At 30.0% G+C, this 21,973-nt stretch overlaps 3 protein-coding genes across 10 annotated transcripts; 2 read left to right on the forward strand and 1 right to left on the reverse strand.

The window, feature by feature from the left end:
• Positions 1-469: 469 nt before the first annotated feature.
• On the reverse strand, positions 470-14,328 carry LOC122522979 (serine/threonine-protein kinase Genghis Khan). 7 transcript variants are annotated; one of them, XM_043644446.1, is made up of 28 exons: positions 14,262-14,328; positions 13,837-13,974; positions 13,128-13,459; positions 12,449-12,633; positions 12,188-12,367; positions 11,821-12,092; positions 11,445-11,744; positions 11,207-11,350; positions 10,988-11,110; positions 10,669-10,877; positions 10,372-10,586; positions 9,278-10,281; positions 8,885-9,120; positions 8,671-8,777; positions 5,476-5,639; positions 5,100-5,355; positions 4,726-5,012; positions 4,506-4,649; positions 4,280-4,415; positions 3,961-4,202; positions 3,703-3,883; positions 3,430-3,618; positions 3,167-3,352; positions 2,893-3,074; positions 2,710-2,808; positions 2,515-2,638; positions 2,287-2,444; positions 470-2,214 (listed from the first exon to the last, which is right to left on the reverse strand). In XM_043644446.1, the coding sequence occupies exons 4-28, from the start codon at positions 12,576-12,578 to the stop codon at positions 2,101-2,103; spliced, it is 5,382 nt and encodes a 1,793-aa protein (XP_043500381.1). In that variant the 5' UTR covers positions 12,579-12,633; positions 13,128-13,459; positions 13,837-13,974; positions 14,262-14,328; the 3' UTR covers positions 470-2,100. The 7 variants fall into 7 exon arrangements, with proteins under 7 accessions (XP_043500381.1, XP_043500386.1, XP_043500385.1 ...); XM_043644451.1 differs by lacking the exon at positions 14,262-14,328 and adding an exon at positions 6,528-6,725 and having other exon boundaries at positions 13,837-14,205; XM_043644450.1 differs by lacking the exon at positions 14,262-14,328 and having other exon boundaries at positions 2,893-3,047; positions 13,837-14,203.
• A 450-nt stretch (positions 14,329-14,778) lies between these two features.
• Positions 14,779-17,954, forward strand: LOC122523410 (protein lines). Its single transcript, XM_043645130.1, has 2 exons — positions 14,779-15,675; positions 15,971-17,954. Exon 2 carries the CDS (start codon positions 16,164-16,166, stop codon positions 17,940-17,942), a length of 1,779 nt encoding a protein of 592 aa, XP_043501065.1. The 5' UTR covers positions 14,779-15,675; positions 15,971-16,163; the 3' UTR covers positions 17,943-17,954.
• Positions 17,955-19,233: 1,279 nt separating this feature from the next.
• On the forward strand, positions 19,234-21,970 carry LOC122522955 (protein FAM98B). 2 transcript variants are annotated; one of them, XM_043644412.1, is made up of 6 exons: positions 19,234-19,295; positions 19,403-19,442; positions 19,631-19,997; positions 20,100-20,390; positions 20,474-20,769; positions 20,862-21,970. In XM_043644412.1, the coding sequence occupies exons 1-6, from the start codon at positions 19,289-19,291 to the stop codon at positions 21,463-21,465; spliced, it is 1,605 nt and encodes a 534-aa protein (XP_043500347.1). In that variant the 5' UTR covers positions 19,234-19,288; the 3' UTR covers positions 21,466-21,970. The 2 variants fall into 2 exon arrangements, with proteins under 2 accessions (XP_043500347.1, XP_043500348.1); XM_043644413.1 differs by lacking the exon at positions 19,234-19,295 and adding an exon at positions 19,298-19,331.
• The last annotated feature ends 3 nt before the right edge of the window (positions 21,971-21,973 follow it).

Consider the following 21,973-nt stretch of genomic DNA (forward strand, 5'->3'; position numbering starts at 1 on the left):
TATATATATATATTTATATATTTTTTTGTTCGTATATAATATATTTTCTTTTTCTACAATTATAACTTGTTGAGAACGTTTATATATAATTAAAAAAATATTATTAATAAAATTGTAAATTGACAAATAATATTAAAGATCAAACGGTGATGTATGACCAAGATGTTGTTTTATCGATTTTTATGAAATCAAAAAAACAAATGATCGAACAATAATGATAGCATTTAAAATTAAATTTCAAAGTTATGATTGAACATGAGTGTATGATTATCACTCTAAAAATACAAATATTAAAAATTTGTGAAATTATATGCGATACTACTAAACTGGCACTGTTGGTTCTTGATCTTTGGTCGTGTCACAAGTACCATATTTTTCAACTTCAATATAGCATTCACAAATAAATTTATAGTTTTCTTTCTTTTTTTGTTAATTATCAATTTCAGTCGAATTTCTTAATAACTGGAAGATATTGTTTCATGCTTCTGATCTCGGTTGGCAAAAATTCTAAGACATACATTTTTGTCACTATGCTCTTGCATTTTTAGTCGATTAGAATTGTAAATGTAATGAATGTATATACATCGAAAAATGTATCTTCTGTGCTATGAAACACGTAAAAAGTACATCTGTGTCTTCATCTACCTTTCAATTTCATTATGTTTCGTTTGATCTTACAACAGTATACATTGATATTTATGAAAATTAATGATATTGCAAAATTAATATATAAATATATAAGGCATTATAGTTTTCGAAGAACACTTTTTCTAATAGAACAATAACAAATTATCTGTTAAATGAACGAACTATAGCAGTATTGCAATCAATTTGTGTTCAGATCTTAATCATCGATCAAATGATAAATGATATTATGCATTACACAAAAATATGTGTAGTGTTTTATTATGTAACTCGAGTTACACAGCATTATATATATATATATATATATTTTATATATTCTGCAATTACTTTTCTTCTTCTTACATAATAATTCTTGGCTTCGAAAATTCGTAATAGTAATCGCAACGTTTAAAAAATAAAATAAAAGCATCGATTAATTTAAAAAAGAAAAAAAAGAACGATTGTAAGTAATAATTTCTATTCTATTCGTGGCTCAAACGAAACATATGTCTCTTTCTAAAATAATTATCATTACCATTATTAGTTCCTTCCAATTAATTGCACGATTATATTCTACTATTCACATACTTGAATAATACGACGCACCTTACTGCATTATGACAAGATAGAAATTATTTAGTCATAAGGCATCAGAATGGATTCATACCCGTCAAATTTCTTTGTTACTAATAGTGATTAAGTATACAATTTACTTCAAACTATACTTGTATACCTAGGCTCTGAATTAGGTATGATAGATTAAGTAGATTATTTAGTTTTTTTTATTGCTACATAATTTGACTGAGATTTCAAATTTCATTTAATGTAAAAAAGTCACTCTCGCTTAGCGGTTGTGAGTAGAAAAAAAAGAAAAAAAAATTGAATTAATATATATATACTAAATATTTGAAACTAAGATTAAACGAAGAATTCGCATATCGGATTATATATTACGATACCCTACTAACTCCAATAAAATTATGGCATCGTAACGTCGACTTGGCGATCCTCTCAAATGCATACATAAATTATGTACAATAATTTACTGGTGTATAATAATAAAATTTTTGTTTTTGTTCTTTCGTTAAGTATAACTTATTACACAATTTCTTGAATAACAGAGAGTTATTACAGTTTACTTAAAAACCCTTAATTGTTTTTTTATATTTGATCTAGAATAATGGTCAAATCTAAACACAAATTATATCGAATGGTTTCAGTACGTAAGTTTAGAAATCTTTTTTTTTGGTATTGTACTCCTAATAATAATAATTGAACGAAGTTTATATTGCACTAGTATTAATAATAAGAAAACTGTAATAACTTACCAATGAAAAGATCAAATGCGAGTACTGCTTCTTATAAAGGATATTGTGAATATGAATAACTTATATCTTTTAGGTGTTGTATATGGTAAATAGCATATACACCCCCAATCTTATAACAAATAATTTTGTTCAATGCTTAAAAATTTGTTTAAGAATCATACGATGATGATCCATGATCATGAGCAGGACTCGGAGGTGTTGATGGATTCGAACTATTGTTAGAAGCAATTGAATGTCTAGGACTTCCACCGGATGGATGATCCTAAACAAACAAATTAATAAAGTTATTAGTTATTGTAAATTGATAAAAACAAATAAATTAAAGTATACATACTTTATCGTGTAAAGATGCGATACTGCCCAGAGAGAGCGGAGTGTGCGAGCGTAAATGTAAAGATTCGGAATCAACTTGATCAACTGGTGTACGCGGTAGAGAGGGTGGAGTAGCAGTAGGACGTGGAGGAGCAGGACCTCTTCGTGATGATGTTGAACCTATTAAACAATATAAAATTAAAATGATATCTATAATTATTTGAATATTTTAACTTAAAAATTATAATACCATTATGAGGCGAATAACCAGAATTTCGTGCCATATGAGAACTTAATCGACGTGTATCAGAAGGTGGATGCCTAGGAGGCAATGGAGCTGGTTTACTTGGTGTTTGTAAAGTAGAGCCGTATAACTAAAAATAAAGTCAAAAATAAATATATGATATGAGTATGCTTTATATATTTGTTTCCTTGTTATTCTTACTCGTTGTTGACTGCCATGTATATGAGAGCTACTATGATGAGCGGAGTGTTGTTGATCAGCTGTTTCAAGAGTCGTTGGTAGGTCTAACAAACGCTGAATCTGTATAGAAAATAAAGTACATTAAATGTGTATTTTAATGGAAATAAAATATTAAGAATATAGAAATCAATTTAATTTACTTACCTGTATACCATTACCTGGTCCCATATGACTAATATGATTAAAATTTGTAGGAGCAGATATCATCTTGGAACGTCTATCGGTAGGACGAACAGCTCTATTTCCCTCTCTCAATGAAAATCTTCTTCTAGGTCTTGTCATCTGCCTACCATTTGCATCTAATGGAGTCAAATTTAATAATTCTCCTGTTTCGTGAAAATAATTACTCATAAAAATCATACGAAGATTACATTAGAATAATATTAAATAATTGTTATTAATATAATTAAAGATTTACGTTGATGTAAATTGCTGAGATAAATAACATGAGGCATGTCATTGATAATGCAAGATGTTAAAGAGCCAGAGATATTTAAGGGCTGTGCTCTTTTCACATTGAGCGTTTGCAGCCAATCCCCTGTTGTACAATCAAATACATCAATGTGGGTTTCGCTGTACACTAATAAATATCCCTCGCAATAACCTGAAACATATAATATCATATAGTCTTAGCACTATTATTGATTATGTAAATATGAATGAAAATGAAAGTGTACTCACTAACTGCTGTGGGAACAGCTGGATACATTATTTCCCGATCTCTACTTTTTCTACCTTGACTGTCAACATATACTGCTAATGTATGGAAGACCAATAAAAATTCACCACGTGTTAATTCGATACAACGTAATGCATCTACAGCACTATATGTTAGAAAACCAAGAAGTGTATTTTCGGGATGGACCAATGCTGAAAAGATAAATAATCAAATTAATTTAATATTCATAAATACAACTAATGTAAATATAGCAATGTTTTTCTCTAATCTCTTACAAATAGGGTGATGGTCTCCTAAGATGCTGTAGATAGTAAAACCAGAAGGATATCCAACACAAAGACGTCCTTCAGAAAGTACTTGTAAAGTTTGTGCGTGACATGGTAACATTAATTCACGAATACGTTTATGTCTTGCTTTTGTACGCGTTATTTCATAAATGATAACTTGAGAAGAATTCTACAATTTCAAAGATATTAGATACCTAAATTTTAAATAATTACAAACATATGTATACGAAAAATTGTGATACCTACCTGCTTTTTCATAGCAACACACAAGCAGTATGTGAGTGGACTACGACGTACTACGCCTGTCGTTAGTGTTATGCATCCTTTCGTTTCAGCAACTTTAATCCATTCAACCTCATCCCCATCTAATGCGCGTACCGGCACCAACCTGATGTGACGTTGTTTACCACTAAGCACTACGATAAGCTGTTCTTCGGTTACATATTCAAGGAGATATATTTTTTTACCTTCACCAACCCTTGCTATTTCTGTAAACATTATTTAGTGTATTATAAGAATATTTACTGACGTTTATAGTTAATATATCCATTCAAATTTGACTTACCACTACGATCTAAATCTAAACAGAAGAGGCCTTCCTCTGTGCCAATGACTAGACGATCTGGATCAATGATAGCTCCTGACATTACATTCTTAATAAGAGACAGTGTATTATCTAATAATTCTTTCGCTCTAAAAATCTATTAAACAAACAAAATAAATAAACACTTTAATTAATGTTGATTACCATATCTACTCTTAAGAAAAAAATTTATTTTGTGTTATTATACCGTTGTATTGGGAAGATTGTTCCTTTTTAAGATTCTATGAAGCTCACTTAATGCTACTACCCATTTTGTTTTTTCACTTTCTGTGTCTGCAAGCATTAGTGTATGATTTTTTAGACCGGGTGGTTCTAATAATGATGTTGTAATCTAAATGAGTGAAAAAATAATTTTTATTAAATAGAACAAGTAGTTGTAATAGGAATAAATATTCTTAAATACTCACTCTGAATATACATGGAATATCTTTTTTTGTAGCATGTATAACATCCGAATCACGAACAGAACTAACGCTAAACTCTTCATCTCGCATATCCAGAACTTGTGACACATATACAGACGGCAAAGCATTGCGATCGGGCGAAATATCATACAGAAATAACTTAAAATCGCAGACTACCACAAATTGCCGTACCCAACCTTTTTTAACTCCTCCCATTTTTGGCACTTTAACATATCCTTCGTATGCAGTACCAATCCCTCTGGTAGGATCGATACCCAATGGACGCTTTGCTACAATAAATTAATTTCACGTTAATATTAATATAATATATTCAAGTAACTAGTTCTATAAATAATTCATTAATTGATAATAGATACTTTGATCTTGAGGAACAGGACACATAGGTGGAACTTTATCACAACAAGACATGTGACAGGCGAAGCCACAGACTTCACATACAACTCCCTGTCTCGTTAGACCAACCATCAATGAAGTACAATGATTACATTTAGTGGGAGCTGAGAATGTTCTCACCAAAAATTGGTGAGATTTAGGCTTTGGTTGTAAATTAACTTGACCATGAGAAGTCGATGATTTACTCAAAAGTTCATGTGACAATGGTGATGTGGGATCCTAAAAAAAATTTAACAAGCATTAGATGACCTAAACCTTTATAATATCTTTTTATGTATATATATATATAAATAAGTATAATATGAAAATATAAATTGTTAGATATGCATAGGTACTCACAATGCTAAATTCAGATAAATTACTTTTACTACTAGTAATACTTGGGGCACGGTTATCTTCAATATCACCTTCTACGCTATCTGCACTTCCATGGCGAGCACTACTTGCTGTTTCTTTCAAAAAGTGTTCCAAGTAAGACATTTGTGATGTAGGACGTTCTAAAACTGAAACAATATTAAATAATATGTATTTTATGCTTTCGCCCGTGCTACAAACATTAAATAATTTGATGGAATCAAGTGGCATTAAAAGAAATATATATTTATATAATTACTTTGATCATTATCTAATATTGTTATTTCCTAAAAAAAATTTCTATCTGATATAAAAATATAATAAATATATTATATGGACTGTTCAAATTGTAAATAGTATATAAAAAATTATATTGTAACTCATAAAGTTATTAAATTACTTAATTTTTCATAACATCTTCCAACGAAACTTTCAATTAAACCATTCCATCACACAATTTCTGTTAAAAACAATGATTATTATGTATATGTGACACGTTTATAGGATTACATATATAATAATATGCATCGGTGAAGGTAAGGATAATAATACAGTATATCAACCAAAACCACCCGAGCAAACAGTCTAGAAAACACACAAAAAACATACCTGTTAATGTTTATTTTAGAAAATCAAACGATTGACTAGTACTAAAAATATTCAAGCCTAACAAGATCCAACTTCCACTTAAGAACAGTGGAAGATCACTAGTGCCAATAATCATTTTGAAAATAATGACATCACACATAAAAACACATTATTCAGCTTATACATAATTTGTTAAAAAGCACAGAGCTATGCTTCGTTACTATATAAATATTATTGAAATAGATAAATGAATAACATATAAGGAAAACTTATATGTAATTTTACAGAAGCTAATTTCTTAAGTTCATTAAAAATTATCTTCCATTGTCCTTATTAAAAGCTAAATAATAATTTAAAAACACTTCGATTAAACACAGCACTGTACTATAAAATCAGCAACTCAATATGTCAGTCAATCAAAATCGCGCGTCTGCTGCCACATAATTTACCGGGCGGCGGAACGATGGTAACGGCATTCTGACTGATGTACGTGTTGACGGGAACGAATCTAGTTAATAAGCGACATGTTGTGATGCGGGAAGCACGCATTACTGGTAGGGGTGATGACGGCTGGTGCACGATGATGCGTTGGGGTTTGGTGCTAACGATGTTTGACGATTTGCTTGACGTATTGCTGGATAGCACAGCTGTCACAAATACAGTTTGAAGATGAGCAACAAGAGGCCCCACACGCAGCTCGTTACGCCAATAAACAGGGGCACTTTGTAGTCTAGAAATCAGAATTGCATACCGTACCGAAGAACTAAATTACTATGCTGGACACATAAATATTATCCCAGTAATAATGATCTTTTAAACTGATACTTCATACAATGATATCGAATATATATCTAAATGAATTGTACTCAATTCTTTTCGCAACATTTTTTTGAAATTTTTGACGAACATTTTATTTTGTTCTCCATCCAACTAGCTTATCAATGAAACCTGATTATTATACTTAAATGTATTATATCATCGAATAATTTTTTTACATGATATTCCCATACAAGTAAAATTAAATATAATATATAGAATATCATGTACAATATTCTAATGACATCATATTGGAACAAAGTGCGTAAGTGCCTTCTGTTTCCAAAATTAACACAATGTACTTGTATATTAAATAAATAAATAAATAAATAAATAAATATATACATATAATTCTAATACAAAACATATCTATTCCATAGTAAAACGATCTTATGAAATGATATAAATAATATAAAATTAGTAACTTGTTCTACATTTAAATACTATGTACACATATAATCAAACATACAATGTTAATTTATCTTTTATATTCTATAAACGTATATAATTACTTATAGATAATTAAATAATAATATTTATACATATATTTATACATATATACCTATTTACATTATACATTTTATATAATTATATTAGTTCTGCTTTCTAGTAGTAATAATTATTAATACTTGTAATTTGTAATCTCCATAAATTTATCTAAATATCATATCTATTTTACTATGTAAGATATAATATTAGTATTTAATTTAAACTAATTACAAAAGAACATTTTTTATCTTGAGTTTTACATTAAATATTATTAAAATCTAAATTCAAAAATTATATATAATACTATTATATGTAATAGTATATTGTATATATTTAATATTTATCGAGATTCAGTTTAAAAGTATTTCTTTGTCAAACGTTGATCAAAAATGGACAATAGACAAATACATATAGTTAAACAAGGTTTGAGCGCTTTATTGGGAAACAATATATTATGAAATACAATTTTGACTTGTCTTTAAAATATTATATAAAAAGGATCGTATATTATTTTTAAATAAATGCTATGTTATAAAATTATATCAATTTATAATTACTTTATAGTTGTAAAAATTTGTTAATTTATGTTTTGTAATTTTTCATTTTCTAAAAAGTAATCTATCAAGAACGTAATTTATAAAGCACGAGTTTGGCTAATACATTTTTGACCACTTATCATTTTTTATATTTTTGTACATTACCTATAATAGTTTGCATTACCAAACAAAGACATGTACACATAAATAGTATTCTATGATATATTGTAACACACATTGAACATGTGTAAAAACTATATGACTCTTATAGTCATATAGAAAAAGATCATATGCTTTTTTTTATATTTTTTTTAAATATTCTCTAGAATATCAAGTAAATGCATTCTATTTTCTACTTTTATAGTTTTCATTTCATATCAGAGATCCGTTTGATAAAAAATGTAATGATCAAAGTAAGAAGGATTTAGTTACCCTCTTAAAATACTTTTAAAGCTGTCCAAATCTTTTTCATTTTGTCATCTGGGATAATTACAACATAATAAATCTTTGAAAAATAAATAACTTCTCAGGGGGGACTATTTGTTGCATAAGAATATATAAAAAAAAAATATATCATCGAGTTAATGTCCAAATGAATTATAGACAGGACAGAAACATTTATAAAATACATATGTGACATGTATTACTGCAGCTTGTATAACTATTGCAGATATAATATCTCCATAATAATTTAAATAAGAAACTTTTGTGTAACTTTTATTGGTAGTTTTATGAATGGAAGTATACTTACAGCCATCGCCAGTATCAAGCCGCGTTTGTAATTCTTTAATCTGCATTTCTTTCCGCTTCATTTCATGGGACATTGAATCAAATCTCTGTCTAACATCTTTCAATTCTCTGTGAATAAAATGAATAATATATATAAATTAAAAAAACGAATTACTTATACTTTAATATAATTTTATAATTGTATTACAACACTAAATTATGATATAAGAGCTTACTTTTGTACAGCAATTAATTCTGATCGATTTTTTGTTAATTCTTCAGAAATTGCTTGCTTTGCTTGTATTTCACTCTGCAAAGAGCTCTGTAAATTTAATAATTCCATTTTATCAAGTTTCTGCGATCTACGATTACGCCAATTCTTGTCCGCCATAGTAGAACCGCCTCCTACTCCTGTTACACCACCAGAATGTTTCAAAAATTCCAATTCCTCAGTCATTTTTGTCGCCAAAGCCTAGAATTTATGAATATATAATATATTTTATAGTAATTAAAATATACTTTAATAGATAGTATATATCTATTTACATTATACATTATATATAATTATATTAGTTACATACTGTATATATATTTCAAGATTTATCATATATTACATATAAAATATGAACCTGTAAATATCCTCTAGCATCTTTTTCATCTGAAACCCATTGAATAATCTCAGTAATTTGAGCTTCCCATTGAGCTATAGCTTCTTTTTTGTTCCTCAATTCTTCGTATTCTTCTTCTAATTGTCTTCTTTCACCCTGTATTCTATTAACGCTATCAGTAACATTGCTAAGCTCAAGCAAAAGTTTCTTATTTTCTTCGACTAGCATAATTTTCTCTCTCTCGTGCCTTCTGTTCAATTCATTTATCGTATCTTCACTATCCGTAATATTTTCTAACCTTGCCGCATCTAATTTTTCCTTAGTAATTTGAACCTCTCGTTCCAACAATTCTCTTCTCGTCTCACCTTCGTGCAATTGTTCTTGGAGACTTCTCATTTCAAGATTGAATCTACTTTGTTGCTGATTCAAATTTTCATTGTATTGAACTTCAAGTTTTTCTACCTCTGCTTTGAGTCTGTTTATTTCTTGAGTAGCTAAGGCTTGATTGGCACTTGCATCATTTCCCATAGAACGCTGTCTGATCTTTTCTGTTTCTTCTTGCATTTGTCTGCAATATTCCTCGCTACGTTCTCGAAGTTTCCTCTCTTTCCTAGTTTCAGCCATTGCTTCCTCCACTCTGTTCTCCAATTCTCTACGTAATTTTTCAGCTTTCCTTATGTCGTGTCTTAAACTATCAATTTTTTGCATCACAACTTCCAATTCTTCTTCCTTGTCCCTGACTTGTCTAGATAACTTTTGTTTCTGTTGTCTCAATTCAGATAATTTATCTGTCACTTCTGTGTATTCTGCCATGGCAAGTTTACGTTGCGTTAAAGCATCCTTCAATTCTTTATCTTGAAGCTTTAATTTTTCTTGCGCGTCCAACTTGTCTTTAATAGCTTCTTCTTTCTCAGAACGAAGCGAACGCACTAATTTTTCCAATTCACGAAGTTTAGTTAAGTCGCCATTATCTAAACTACGTAGTTCACGAGGTATCTCCATAGATTTCAATTGTGATTCTAATTCTATGAAATTCATGATAATAATAAAATATTTTTGCTTCTCTACCATATATACTTAGATAATTTTTAAATAATAAACATGCTGTTTCTTACCACAATTCCGTTTTGTAAGAGTATTTATTTCATCTTGAAGTTTTCTCGTTGCATTGTTAGAATCAGGTGAAATGCCAGGCGAGGGATGGTTTGCGGCAATTTGATTTTTAAGATCTTCTATCGTCTGTGTTAATTGTAAATTTTCTTCTTCAAGCATCTGAACATGTTTATCCTTTTGATTCAATGCAGATAAACAGCCTAAATCTGAGATGCAACTGCAATATAGAAAAATATAAATGGTGTAACACAATCAAAGTATATTTGCAATTAAAAATCAAACATGAATTTATCTTTTACCTTCCTTGTGTAAAGCTGAACCCTACGAATGGGAGGTGAAGGGCAGAAAATGCAGAATTTGCTGCTGGAGGAACAGCATTGGAACTACGAACATCCGTATCGTCAACATCAAAATTCGATGTATCAGTTGGTGAAGAAACTTCAGGAATGTAGGGTGCAGTACTGTCCCTAAGAGTGTCCCAATTCACACCATCAAACCATGGATGTTTCTATAAAAATAATTTATGTATTTATATTATAAATAGATACAATCTATTATTAAACTATAAAGATAAATAAATAAAAAGTCGTGATAAATACATATACATATATGTTATACCTTAAAATCATCAATTCCATTTTGACCTAATCTAAACTCAGAAGTACAAATTAATTTGCGCATCAGATCCTTAGCTTCTTCAGAAACATCATATATATCGTCTGTAGGAAAGTCGAAGCAATTCTGTAATAATAAAAGTCATGTAAGAAAATGAATTAGATTAGTAAAGGTGTAGAGGATAATAAAAATATGATTATATAGATATATATTTTTATTTACCTTATGACTCATTATCTTTCCATAAGTTTCGACTAGAGATTCAGCATAAAAAGGTGTCTCTCCATAAAGCATCTCATACATACATACTCCTAGTGACCACCAATCGCATTCATGTCCATATTGTCCTTGGCCATCTTCCATTGCCTAAATGTGTATTAAACATTAAATAATATTTATTTGTTTATTAAACGAAATAATTATCAAACATAATACAGTTGATAAAATGTACGAAACATACCCTTAATATTTCTGGGGAAATATAGTCTGGTGTACCTACAGCAACATTACTTTGCACAGTGCCATCTTCAAAAAGACGCAAGCATGAGCCAAAATCAGCTAATCTGATATGACCATTTGCATCTAATAGAACATTATCAGGTTTAATGTCACGGTGTACATAACGTAAGTCATGTATAGACCCAATAGCTAGCACCATCTCTGCTATGTAAAAACGAGCCATGTCTTCAGGAAGCCGATCTTCAAATTTACTTAGCAGCGTTAAAAGGTCTCCACCACAATAATAATCCATGACCAAATACTAAATAAATAAATGTTTTTCATATAAGAGATATCAATCATTATAAAAACAAAGCAAACTATATAATAATAATTACCAAATTATTGTCATCTTGAAAGGCATAATGAAGATTTGTGATCCATCTGCGATCACCGTAAACTAGTACATCTCTTTCTTCTCGAAAACATGCAGTTTCAGCACGTTTCAACATTTCCCATTTATTCAATATTTTCATTGCAAATACTTTATCTGAACCACGCATTCTTACAACGCATACTTCCCCAAATGCTCCTCTACCAATGACTTTAACTATTTCAAAATCTTCACGTGCCAACTGCAAACTCTTTATACAAGTAGCTACTGGTTTTACTGTAAAACAATAATACGATAAATGTATTGCAGTAAATTTGGATCTATAATAACTATAATGTATGAAAAAAGATAATGTTTAAAAATATAAGTACCAAATTCAATAAAGTCTGAGACTGTCTTCTCACGTCGTAAGGAAGAGTTGCAACATTCATCATATAGAACAAGCAGTATATCAATAAGGGTTTCTATAGAAAAAGTATGCCCCACTTTCCCTCCTTGTACAGGACCACTAATAAAAAGAGCTTCTAATTGACGTAGCCTACCCCCTACGCCTGGAAAAATATTGATAATATCATAGAACATTTGTAATATATAGTTTAAATAATTGATTAAATGATCATCAATCAATATACCATTAATAGCAAGACCCTTGGGCATAATATCGGGCGGAGGGTGGCTGTAATGATGTTGTGAAGATTCCGACATATCTCTTTCTTGATGCAATCCACGTTCACCACAATCTTTGGATAGTACTTCTGTCATTGTTATTATTATTTATTAAGTCTTTGTACTGCCACATTACGTACTGACACAACTGCTAAAATATATCAATATTTTATCACATTGTTAAAAATGCTTTCCTTTCTAAATATGCAAAAGAACAATGGACCACATACAATTATACAAATGTAGATTAAGGTTTAATAATGTTTTACAATAGGTACAATCCTGTTTTGTATATTTAAATATAATATAATTGACAATCAATGGGAGTTTCATTAATATCATAAAATTGCTAAGATCCTTATATATGTATTTTCAAGCTATGTATACATATATATTTATTCTATATGTATATAATACATATATACATATAAAAACAAAGCACATTACTAAAGAAAAATTAAAATATAAATAAACAGATATATTGTCATCTTATTAAATGGATATTAAAATCTAAGATAAATATATATTATTAATTTAATATGAGCACATTGTGTGACACTATACCAGAGATAAAAGATCAGATAATACAATTAAAAATAAATAAATAAATAATGAAACTATTAAGTGTGAAAATGCGTATGTTACCTGAAGTAAATAATCTTCCATAGGCATGTCTAAATAAGACCACTTTCACTAGTTAAGAATAAACGTAGTTCTCACTTAGGGCAAACATTTGTCTAACTATTTAGTTAATGTGAAATATGAAAAACTCGTGATATTGTTCGTTGGTTGGTTACGACGTCAGAAATCAATTCCGTAGAACGATAGGATGCGTAATGCGTATCCGTACTAACGTATCGACGCTTTACTACTTGCAAAACAATAGACTTTTATTTAATTCCTCATCGACCATCGTATCAAAGTAACTCATGTTGAAAATTACGTAACCCACTATAAAGATAGCCAAAAATATTTGGCTAAAACATGCAACAGAACAAATACGCGTAAATAAAAAGTGCAGGTGTAAAAATAGTGCAACGGGGTAGGGCACCGCATACGCGCTCAATGAATTCAATAAAATCACCAAGACAATTTTCTCTTCGAGATAGTAAACCGCTCGATCTATCTGTCTTCAATTGTTTTACGATTATATGTTAATATCATTTGTTAAAACGATTTTAATCCTAACAACCATTGTCCTAATTTTCATCGGATATATAACCTCGTCGAACACTCCCGTTTCCTTAATATTTCTTACGAAAAATTCCTATCGCATGTGAGCAGACTATTTTAAGTGAAAGGCTTGTATTCCTTTACCGCTCCGAAATGAATCCTCAATCGGATTCAAGCATACCTGCCGTACCGACGCGAATTAACTTCTTGTTTCAAATGACTTCAATTGTTTATTATCTACACCATTTGATTATCACTAAACATCTCGTATGGCCACCATCTCCAAACCCCCAACAATTTGCTTGACCCCCTGGCAGGCCTATGTAAAAAAAATATATAGCATCCCTACGTCATTCAGAGTCCCCATGATCATATACTTATATAGGTGGACTACACACTCGTCCATTTTATTCATAATACTTTCTAATTGCTCCACATCCAAAATTGGAAAATAACATCTAACGCATTATTACTCCATTATTATTGACTTTTAAAAAAAACTAATTAATCTCTTTTAATGAAAATAAATTTTAATGACGATTACTTTCAAAGTATGTATGTAGTCAATATATATGAATGCATGGAAATATATATACTGATACATACCTGTGAACACATACATACTTTGGTAGCAATCATATTTCGATTTTTCTGTTACATATGTAATATGCATATGTACACTAATTCGTTACCATTTTCTTCTATTTTCTAAGGTCTTCAGAAGATTTACCACCTATCATTTTATATTCTGCCTTTCGCCATATTTGATAAAGCAAACAGTTGATGAATACAACTTTTGTATAAAAAGGATAAGAAGAGTATTATTCTTCGATTTTGATTGGTTCTTCTTGTGAACCAGTCACATTCGTCAAATTTTTAATTGACGTACTCCGATTGGCTAATTTTTTTTACGTAAATAGCAAATGAATTTGTACGAATAAATTCGCAAAAATAAATGTTAATAATATTAAATGAATACATTTTAAGGATTACTCACTTCCAATGAATGAATTTTTATCTTAACGTTATAGAAAAATAATGGAAAAAGTGATTTATAAGATAAAAATATCAAATTAAATAAATGACCATTTCTATCATTTTTAGTTCAAATAAACACGCAATATGACAGAGGCACTACGATCGCTACAGAGTTGCCGATCATCCTGCATATTTATTATGAGACTTTTTAATCAGGATTAATTTTAATAAGAATAATTGTCTAATAATCTCTCAATTAATATTTAATGAAGTTTACTAACGGTTTCGAAGCAATTACTGAAGCGGTTCTTTTAATCTCGCTCAGTAGATTGTGGAATGTGCGACGAGGAGCTACTGTGTTACGCAGCTCCGCATGATGCCATCTCAAAATATTATTTTAAACACGAAGAATTCGTGTCTTATGCATTATCGAGTTAATATTTTACCCCTCGATATAAGATATAAAACGTTTTATGTGGACACTGTGTCCGCAGTATTAAATAAATCCAGAATTATTATTTTTACTCGGTAGCATGTATACGTGGCAACAGAGCAAAGCTGGGCTCGAGTGCCCAGTCACTTCCTAGTCAAAAGAATTTCATCGATCACAAACAATAATATATTTATATCGTTGAACAAGTGAAATACAGTGAAAACATTAACTTCAATAACGACGATTTCAACATATACGCTTACTTGATTACGAAATTTTTGGTGAAACATTTTCCTATGCCTAATTATTCGTAACATAACAAGGAGCGTCGGTTTTATGCGTTACATGTGCAACCACTATTAAAGTTGACTTCACCGCTAGAATTTTTTAAATGCATCTATGAACAAACATAATTTTTCATCTTTACTAGCACTTGGACTATTTATTATCTACCCGGATGTATTAAGGCTATATCTCGTGTCCTATTGATACATGTGAATGCATTAATATCGCTATCTAATTATATGTATATATATTACATGGTGTCTTAAATATACAAATACTTTGTTGAACTGCCTAGAAAAGAAAATTCTTTGGAATTTCATCTCTGTAAGTTGTTTTACCTTTTTCTTCAATATCTTCAATGATATTTTCAATTATTCTTCATATTTATTAAAGCATCATACATATATGTTTTGTTAAAAGGATATAACATAAATATAATGTAGATGCAAAACTTTATAAATAAAATATGATAAACAGTTAGTTTTGATTAGTTTCAATTAATCTTTTATGGCCTCTTGATGTTTCATTATTGTTGAAAAAATAAATATGAAATATATACGCATTTACATATAATGTAATATCAATTCTTTACATAATTATTCATTTTTTTTTCTTTCAGAACAAATATTTGCTGGATTTATATGATAGATCTATGAAGCATATAATTACTGAAAGCAAATGTGGAACGGATCATATTTGACATTGATGTGTTATTCCTCCTGTTGGAAGATCATGTGCATTATGAAGATAACTTGATAAAAAGTTGCTAAGAAATATAAGAGATAAAAGTAGATGATAGAATAGATTTGCTAATGGTGCTTTGGCGCTGTTCTCATTTTCCTCCTGTCAGCACAATGGAGGAACCCGCAAAGAAGAAACAACGTCTTGAGAATAGTAATGATGGAATTGAATCTTTCGCGGATATAAAGTATTTTCAGAACAGTTTATTAGCTCAGTGTTTATGCAATATACCAGAGGGTAGCTTGCGTAAACCGCTTACTACAGCAACATTGGAAATGGCTGATGGTAGCTTTCGTCCTATAGTATTATCTGACTGGGAACCTGATCAAACTCTGGAATTTCTAAGCGCCTTGCAGCTTCTTTTTGATTTGGCCATCAAACAGAATACGAAAGGTGTTATGTGCAGTAGAGTTGTAGATATTTGTGATCTGTTAGCACGAAATGAACATGGTATTATAGATCAGATTATTGATCTTTCCAGTACAACCAATAAGTTTATATCGTTTGTTGCAAGCAGAGTTTTGGCTTCATTTTTTATTGTAACAAAGGACAATGTTGAAATTATTTGGTTAGAGAGACTTATTCAATCTTTAGTGAACACTAACTCTCCCAATCAAATGGTATTCACTTTGGATATTGTGAAAAAAGTGGTAGAACATAAAGATTGCTCCATTCATCCATCAGAAGAGACAGCCAGTATAATGTCTGATTGTAATACTGTAACACTGTCAGATACAGAAAGTTTTGATAGTACTACGGTAAAAGCTACATGCGTTAAAGTATTAGAATCTAAATGGACTATATTAGTATCTAAGTTTGATGCAATTCTCGCCTCGTACACGCCGCAATATGAGTCAGCTGTTGTAACATTTTTAGATTTATGGGAATCAATCATTTCTGTAAAAGCCAATTTATCAGTTATCGATACTAAGCTTTTCTATTGTCAATTAGATAATTTGGTTTCGTTGCTAAATGCCAATGTTCCATGTATCATCTGGAGACATCTTTTAAAATTGTTTAATGAAATATTATGTTACGGTAGTACATTAGCACTACAAGATGTCTTACCTGATGAACCTTGCTCTCTAGCACATATAATAGTTCGTGCCGTTAAAGATTGGAGATTATTAGATTCCTTACCATATCGTCATGGGTCTGGAAGATTTGGAGGTGGTTCCGGCGAAGGAGACAGACCACTTCTACAAAAAATTGTGCTCTTAGTTTTAAAAAGTGTTGCAGTGACTGTAAAGGAAACCCGCAGTGATTCTAGTGACTCTTCTTTGGGTTCAGAAGCAGAAGATCTTGATGCCGATATGGCAGTTATTGAGCGAAGTATTAGAGAAGTTTTAAGACAGCTGGATCAATGCGTCAAAACATTAATGCCTTTCCATCCAGAAATGCCATTATCACAATGGGTTGTACAAATGTTTCATGATCAAGATGACTTCTTAATAGAAGGTATGGTCTGCTGTCTCGATGTGGCAGTTGGCCTTTTTTATAGAGGACCGCCGCAAAATGATTTAGGTCATATGCTTAGCCCGACGTTAACATTTATACGATTCATACATGCCGTGTCGCATGATAGAGATGTTTTATTAGATTTACTTGTTAGTAATGAAACTTGTTTTTTATTATACTTATTGAGATTCTTAAAGTATATCAGAAGAAATTGGTCAGAATTTGTATCGTGTTGTGGTAGAGAGCTCGATGAGACCATGACAGTATTAATAAGACTTCGATTGGCGATCGACAGATTAGTGTCTAAAGCTTTGTTTCCTTATAACATCAATCCGGTTCTTCGTTTATTAGAAAAATGTGAATCCTTTTATGAAGCAAATGTTTGTCTCTAAACTGGGGAAAAATTTTCAATCAGTATGTATGCAACATAAATACATAAAATTTTTATCAATTAAAAATGATACGGATAGAGAGAAGAAACTTTAGTAAAAATAAAAATTGATAAGAATAATACTTTTCAATGGGAGTAAGAAAGAAATTCTTTTTATTTATTAATTCATCTTCACCAGTTAAGAGATTAATCAATGACTGTATTATAATAATATAAAATGTTAAATATTATTAGCATAATGTGTACAAAACTGTTAAGATATTTGCAGATTTATTTTGTAAAAAGTAATCTGCGGCATGTAACTTAGGTGCACTTTTGATATAAAAAAAAAATGTACTGTTTATATGATAATATAAATGTTTAGGTTTGTAAAATATGATGTAACAAATCAAATTGAAAAATTTGTTTCATATCTTTAGTGCAGCGGCATGCATTTGACATAATATTACTATTTATAAAGAAATCTAAACGCATTATATATTTTATATTAATAGAGTGATTACTGTAAATCACAATTGTACAGATCTTGAAATATTTTTTTCAAAAGTGACTGACTTGTATCTATTTCTTAATACAATATTATTCATCATCTATGTTCAAAGTAAGGAAAGTGTATTTTTATTTATTATTATTAGTCGTAAATCGTATGCAGTCACTATCAATTTTTTTTTACGTAAAATATCTTCTTTTTATAGTTGAAACGTAGAAATCCAGTAGAATAAAGTAGTACAAAGATGATTATTAAATCACAATCTCTAAACAAAATTGCACACACGCATGGTGCTATAAATAATACATTTCCCAAAGCATGATTAGATAATGTATCTACATCTATGAAATATGCAAATACTTGAAAACAAATAAGTTTAATTAATTATCAAAATTAAGAAAATATGCAATTAACACGAAAAGGAAAGCAAGAAGTACTCATTGATTGCAAGGAAAAGAAATTTCAAATTTGTCAACGAATATTAGTAAAATGATGCAAAAATAATTTCCAAGGAATATTTTAAATGTAAATAATAGTTATAATGAATATTAATTATACGTATGTATATAAGCTCAACTATGTAAGTACATGTAATGCACTAAAGTTTGAAAATTTTTACTTTTGTAATTACTTTGAGTTTTATTTAAATTTATCCTATATTACGTTATTTACTTTTTGATAATTGTATATTAAACCACTTTAAACTCTCTTTTTAGTAAAAAAAAAAAAAAAAAAAAAAAAAATAAAATCATGTAAGTATTGTATTTAATATATTTATATTATTAGGTACTACCGTAGTGACATCTACTTCGATCTTACCGGTGACGACCATATTGCTCGCCGCTACTTGGATTAGAATGAAACGTCTGTTTTCTGTGTTCAATATTTCTTTATAAATAAGTTACTATTTTCTTTATATAATATTATAATAATTTTATTTTAATTCTACTAATCTAACGATACAATTTTAGATATGGACAAAAATTTATTACAAGCGCTCGAAAATGTCGGGTATGTATTTTGAGATTACAAAATGAAATCTTCAACATATTTTTGACATTAACATTCACATTACATGTTTCTAAAATATGAATTATGACAAAACTCGAATAAATTTTCTCTTTAAATATTTTTCTTTCTATTTTTCATTAGTATAACTTCCAAATATCTGATATTACAATGTATCTTTTTATTTAAAGGTATCAAGGTCCATTGCTCCAAATTGATAAAATGTCTGAAGCCTTGGAGCTTGGAGCTAAATCTATCGATTATACTAGCTTAGTTTCTTGGCTTGCTGATCAAATAGGAAAATTAATGAATATAGATGAAACTATTAATCCTACTAATAACTCAGGCGACGCAAGTTGTTTCTTGTTAGAGTTGAGTTGTTTCCTTAAAGAGATAGGATGCGTTAATCAAAATTTAACTACTGGAAACATTAATAATAGATTAGCCGACAAGGGAAGTAGGACTTTGTTAATAGAAATTCTAGTTTCTGAGCTTATGGCTTGTAAATTATTGCAAGCCGAAGAAAAAGAAACTGATGTGGGTATAGAAGTTGTTATTGTAAGTATATTACCATTTAAGATATTCCTTTATTATATATCTTTTATTATTTGTAAATGTAATATATCATACTTACAATTTGAAGAAATTGATTTTTTATAGAATGAAAGTGATACCGCAAGACATCTAAAGGAGATGTTGATAGCATTGCAATTTCAAAGAGCACCGGATAATATTACAGTGCAAATGTTATTTACTAGATTAGAAACTAAATTAAAAGATGTAATATCAAAAGTTCCTAATGATCTTTTGGGTAAACCTTTAATTTTTGGCGAATTATCTACCGATCAGTGGAATAAACTTTACCTTTATAATAACGAATTGCATAAAGAATATGAGATACGCAGAGAAATGTTAATTAAACGATTGGATGTAACTATTCAATCATTTTTGGTAAGAATTGATTATTGTTCTAACATATGAAAGTAATTAAATAACTAAATAGTTAATGGAAAATACTTTGACTTGAATTGCAGTGGTCAGAAAGAGTGCGAATACAGGAGAAGGAATTAAATAGTAAATATCATTCAGGAAGGGCAAAAATGGGTATAAAGCCAAATGTTGTTATTGCTGATCTATTAGCAGCACGAGATGATTTAGCAGTGATAGAGAAGACTAGTAACGCAGTTGTACGTAAAAATACTCGAAGTAACATAAATAAGGTTATCATAGGAGATGTTCCGGATCGTGGAGGAAGACCTTATGAACAAGAACCTCCTCCTCCAGAAATGCCACCATGGCAGAAAGATAGAGTTGCAGGACCTCCATCCAGGTTTGATTATAATCAACATTTTAATCTACTAATTAAGTTTAACTTCTTATATTGAAAAGTGCAAACATTTAATTATTAATTATAAATTTTAGTGGTGGCTACAATAGAGGAGGAGGAGGCAATGTCAGTGAACGAGGTGGTAATGTAAGAGGAGGAGGAAGAGGGGGAGGTAGAGGAGGCGGAGGCGGAGGCGGAGGTTATAGTGATAATAGAGGAGGAGGTAGTTATGGGAGTGGTGCTGGCTATGGGACTGGTGGAATGGGAAGTAGTTATGGGAATAGCGGAGGAGGTGGTTGTGTCAATCCTAGAAATGAATCAGGTTACGGTAACAGTGGAGGTAATTATGGTGGAAATAACAATTATAACGTTAAAGCTAACAGTAATTATGGTGAAGCTGGAGGAAATTATGGAGGAAGAGGAAGAGGAGGAGGGGGAGGAGGAGGAGGAAGAACTAATAATTATTATGGCAATAGTGGTGGAGCAACTTATGGAAATAATAGAGTTGGAGGGGGTCCCAATAGTGGATTCTCTGGTAATAGATCAAGTGGGGGATATTATGATTATAATGATCCTGCAGGAAATTATAGTCAAGATTATCAACAGCGTGGTAATTCAGGTAGAGTTCAAGGTGGATGGAATCAAACTGGCAGAAATCCCAATCAAAATACTTATGGTTCTAATAATCACATGTGGTGATTTACGATCGCTATATAGATGGTGGAAGAGGTTGGAGTGATAGACAATATTAAAGTTATTATTTAATTCCTTGAAAATCTCGAAATAAAATGTTCAATGTGTTTCAATTTGATTTTCATAGTTGTTGATTATAAATATTTTTTTTTCTAAGTTATGATGTAAAAGCTAAGAGATCTTAACTTGTTATTGAATTTAATTCCTGAAGATATTGTTTTCTTTCTGATATTACCTTGTTGTTTATCACTTCGGATATTATCTAACCCGACTTGATAGTAATCTGTCAGTAATGAATTAATATTGTATAACCGATATCGCAACATGTGCATGTCATAACATGTATTATATTCTAAAACTAATCTTATATACTCATATATATTCAATCAATCAGCAAGAATCGTTTTTTTGTAAATTATTATCTCTTACTGTTACAATCGAAGTTATAACTATAAGAAATATTGTGTAACTATTTTTCTGAAAACGAATGAATATTAATTTATTGCTTAAACGT

The sequence above is a fragment of the Polistes fuscatus genome, unplaced genomic scaffold (genome assembly GCF_010416935.1).
Source record: "Polistes fuscatus isolate 324 unplaced genomic scaffold, CU_Pfus_HIC Scaffold6, whole genome shotgun sequence".
NCBI lineage: Eukaryota > Metazoa > Arthropoda > Insecta > Hymenoptera > Vespidae > Polistes > Polistes fuscatus.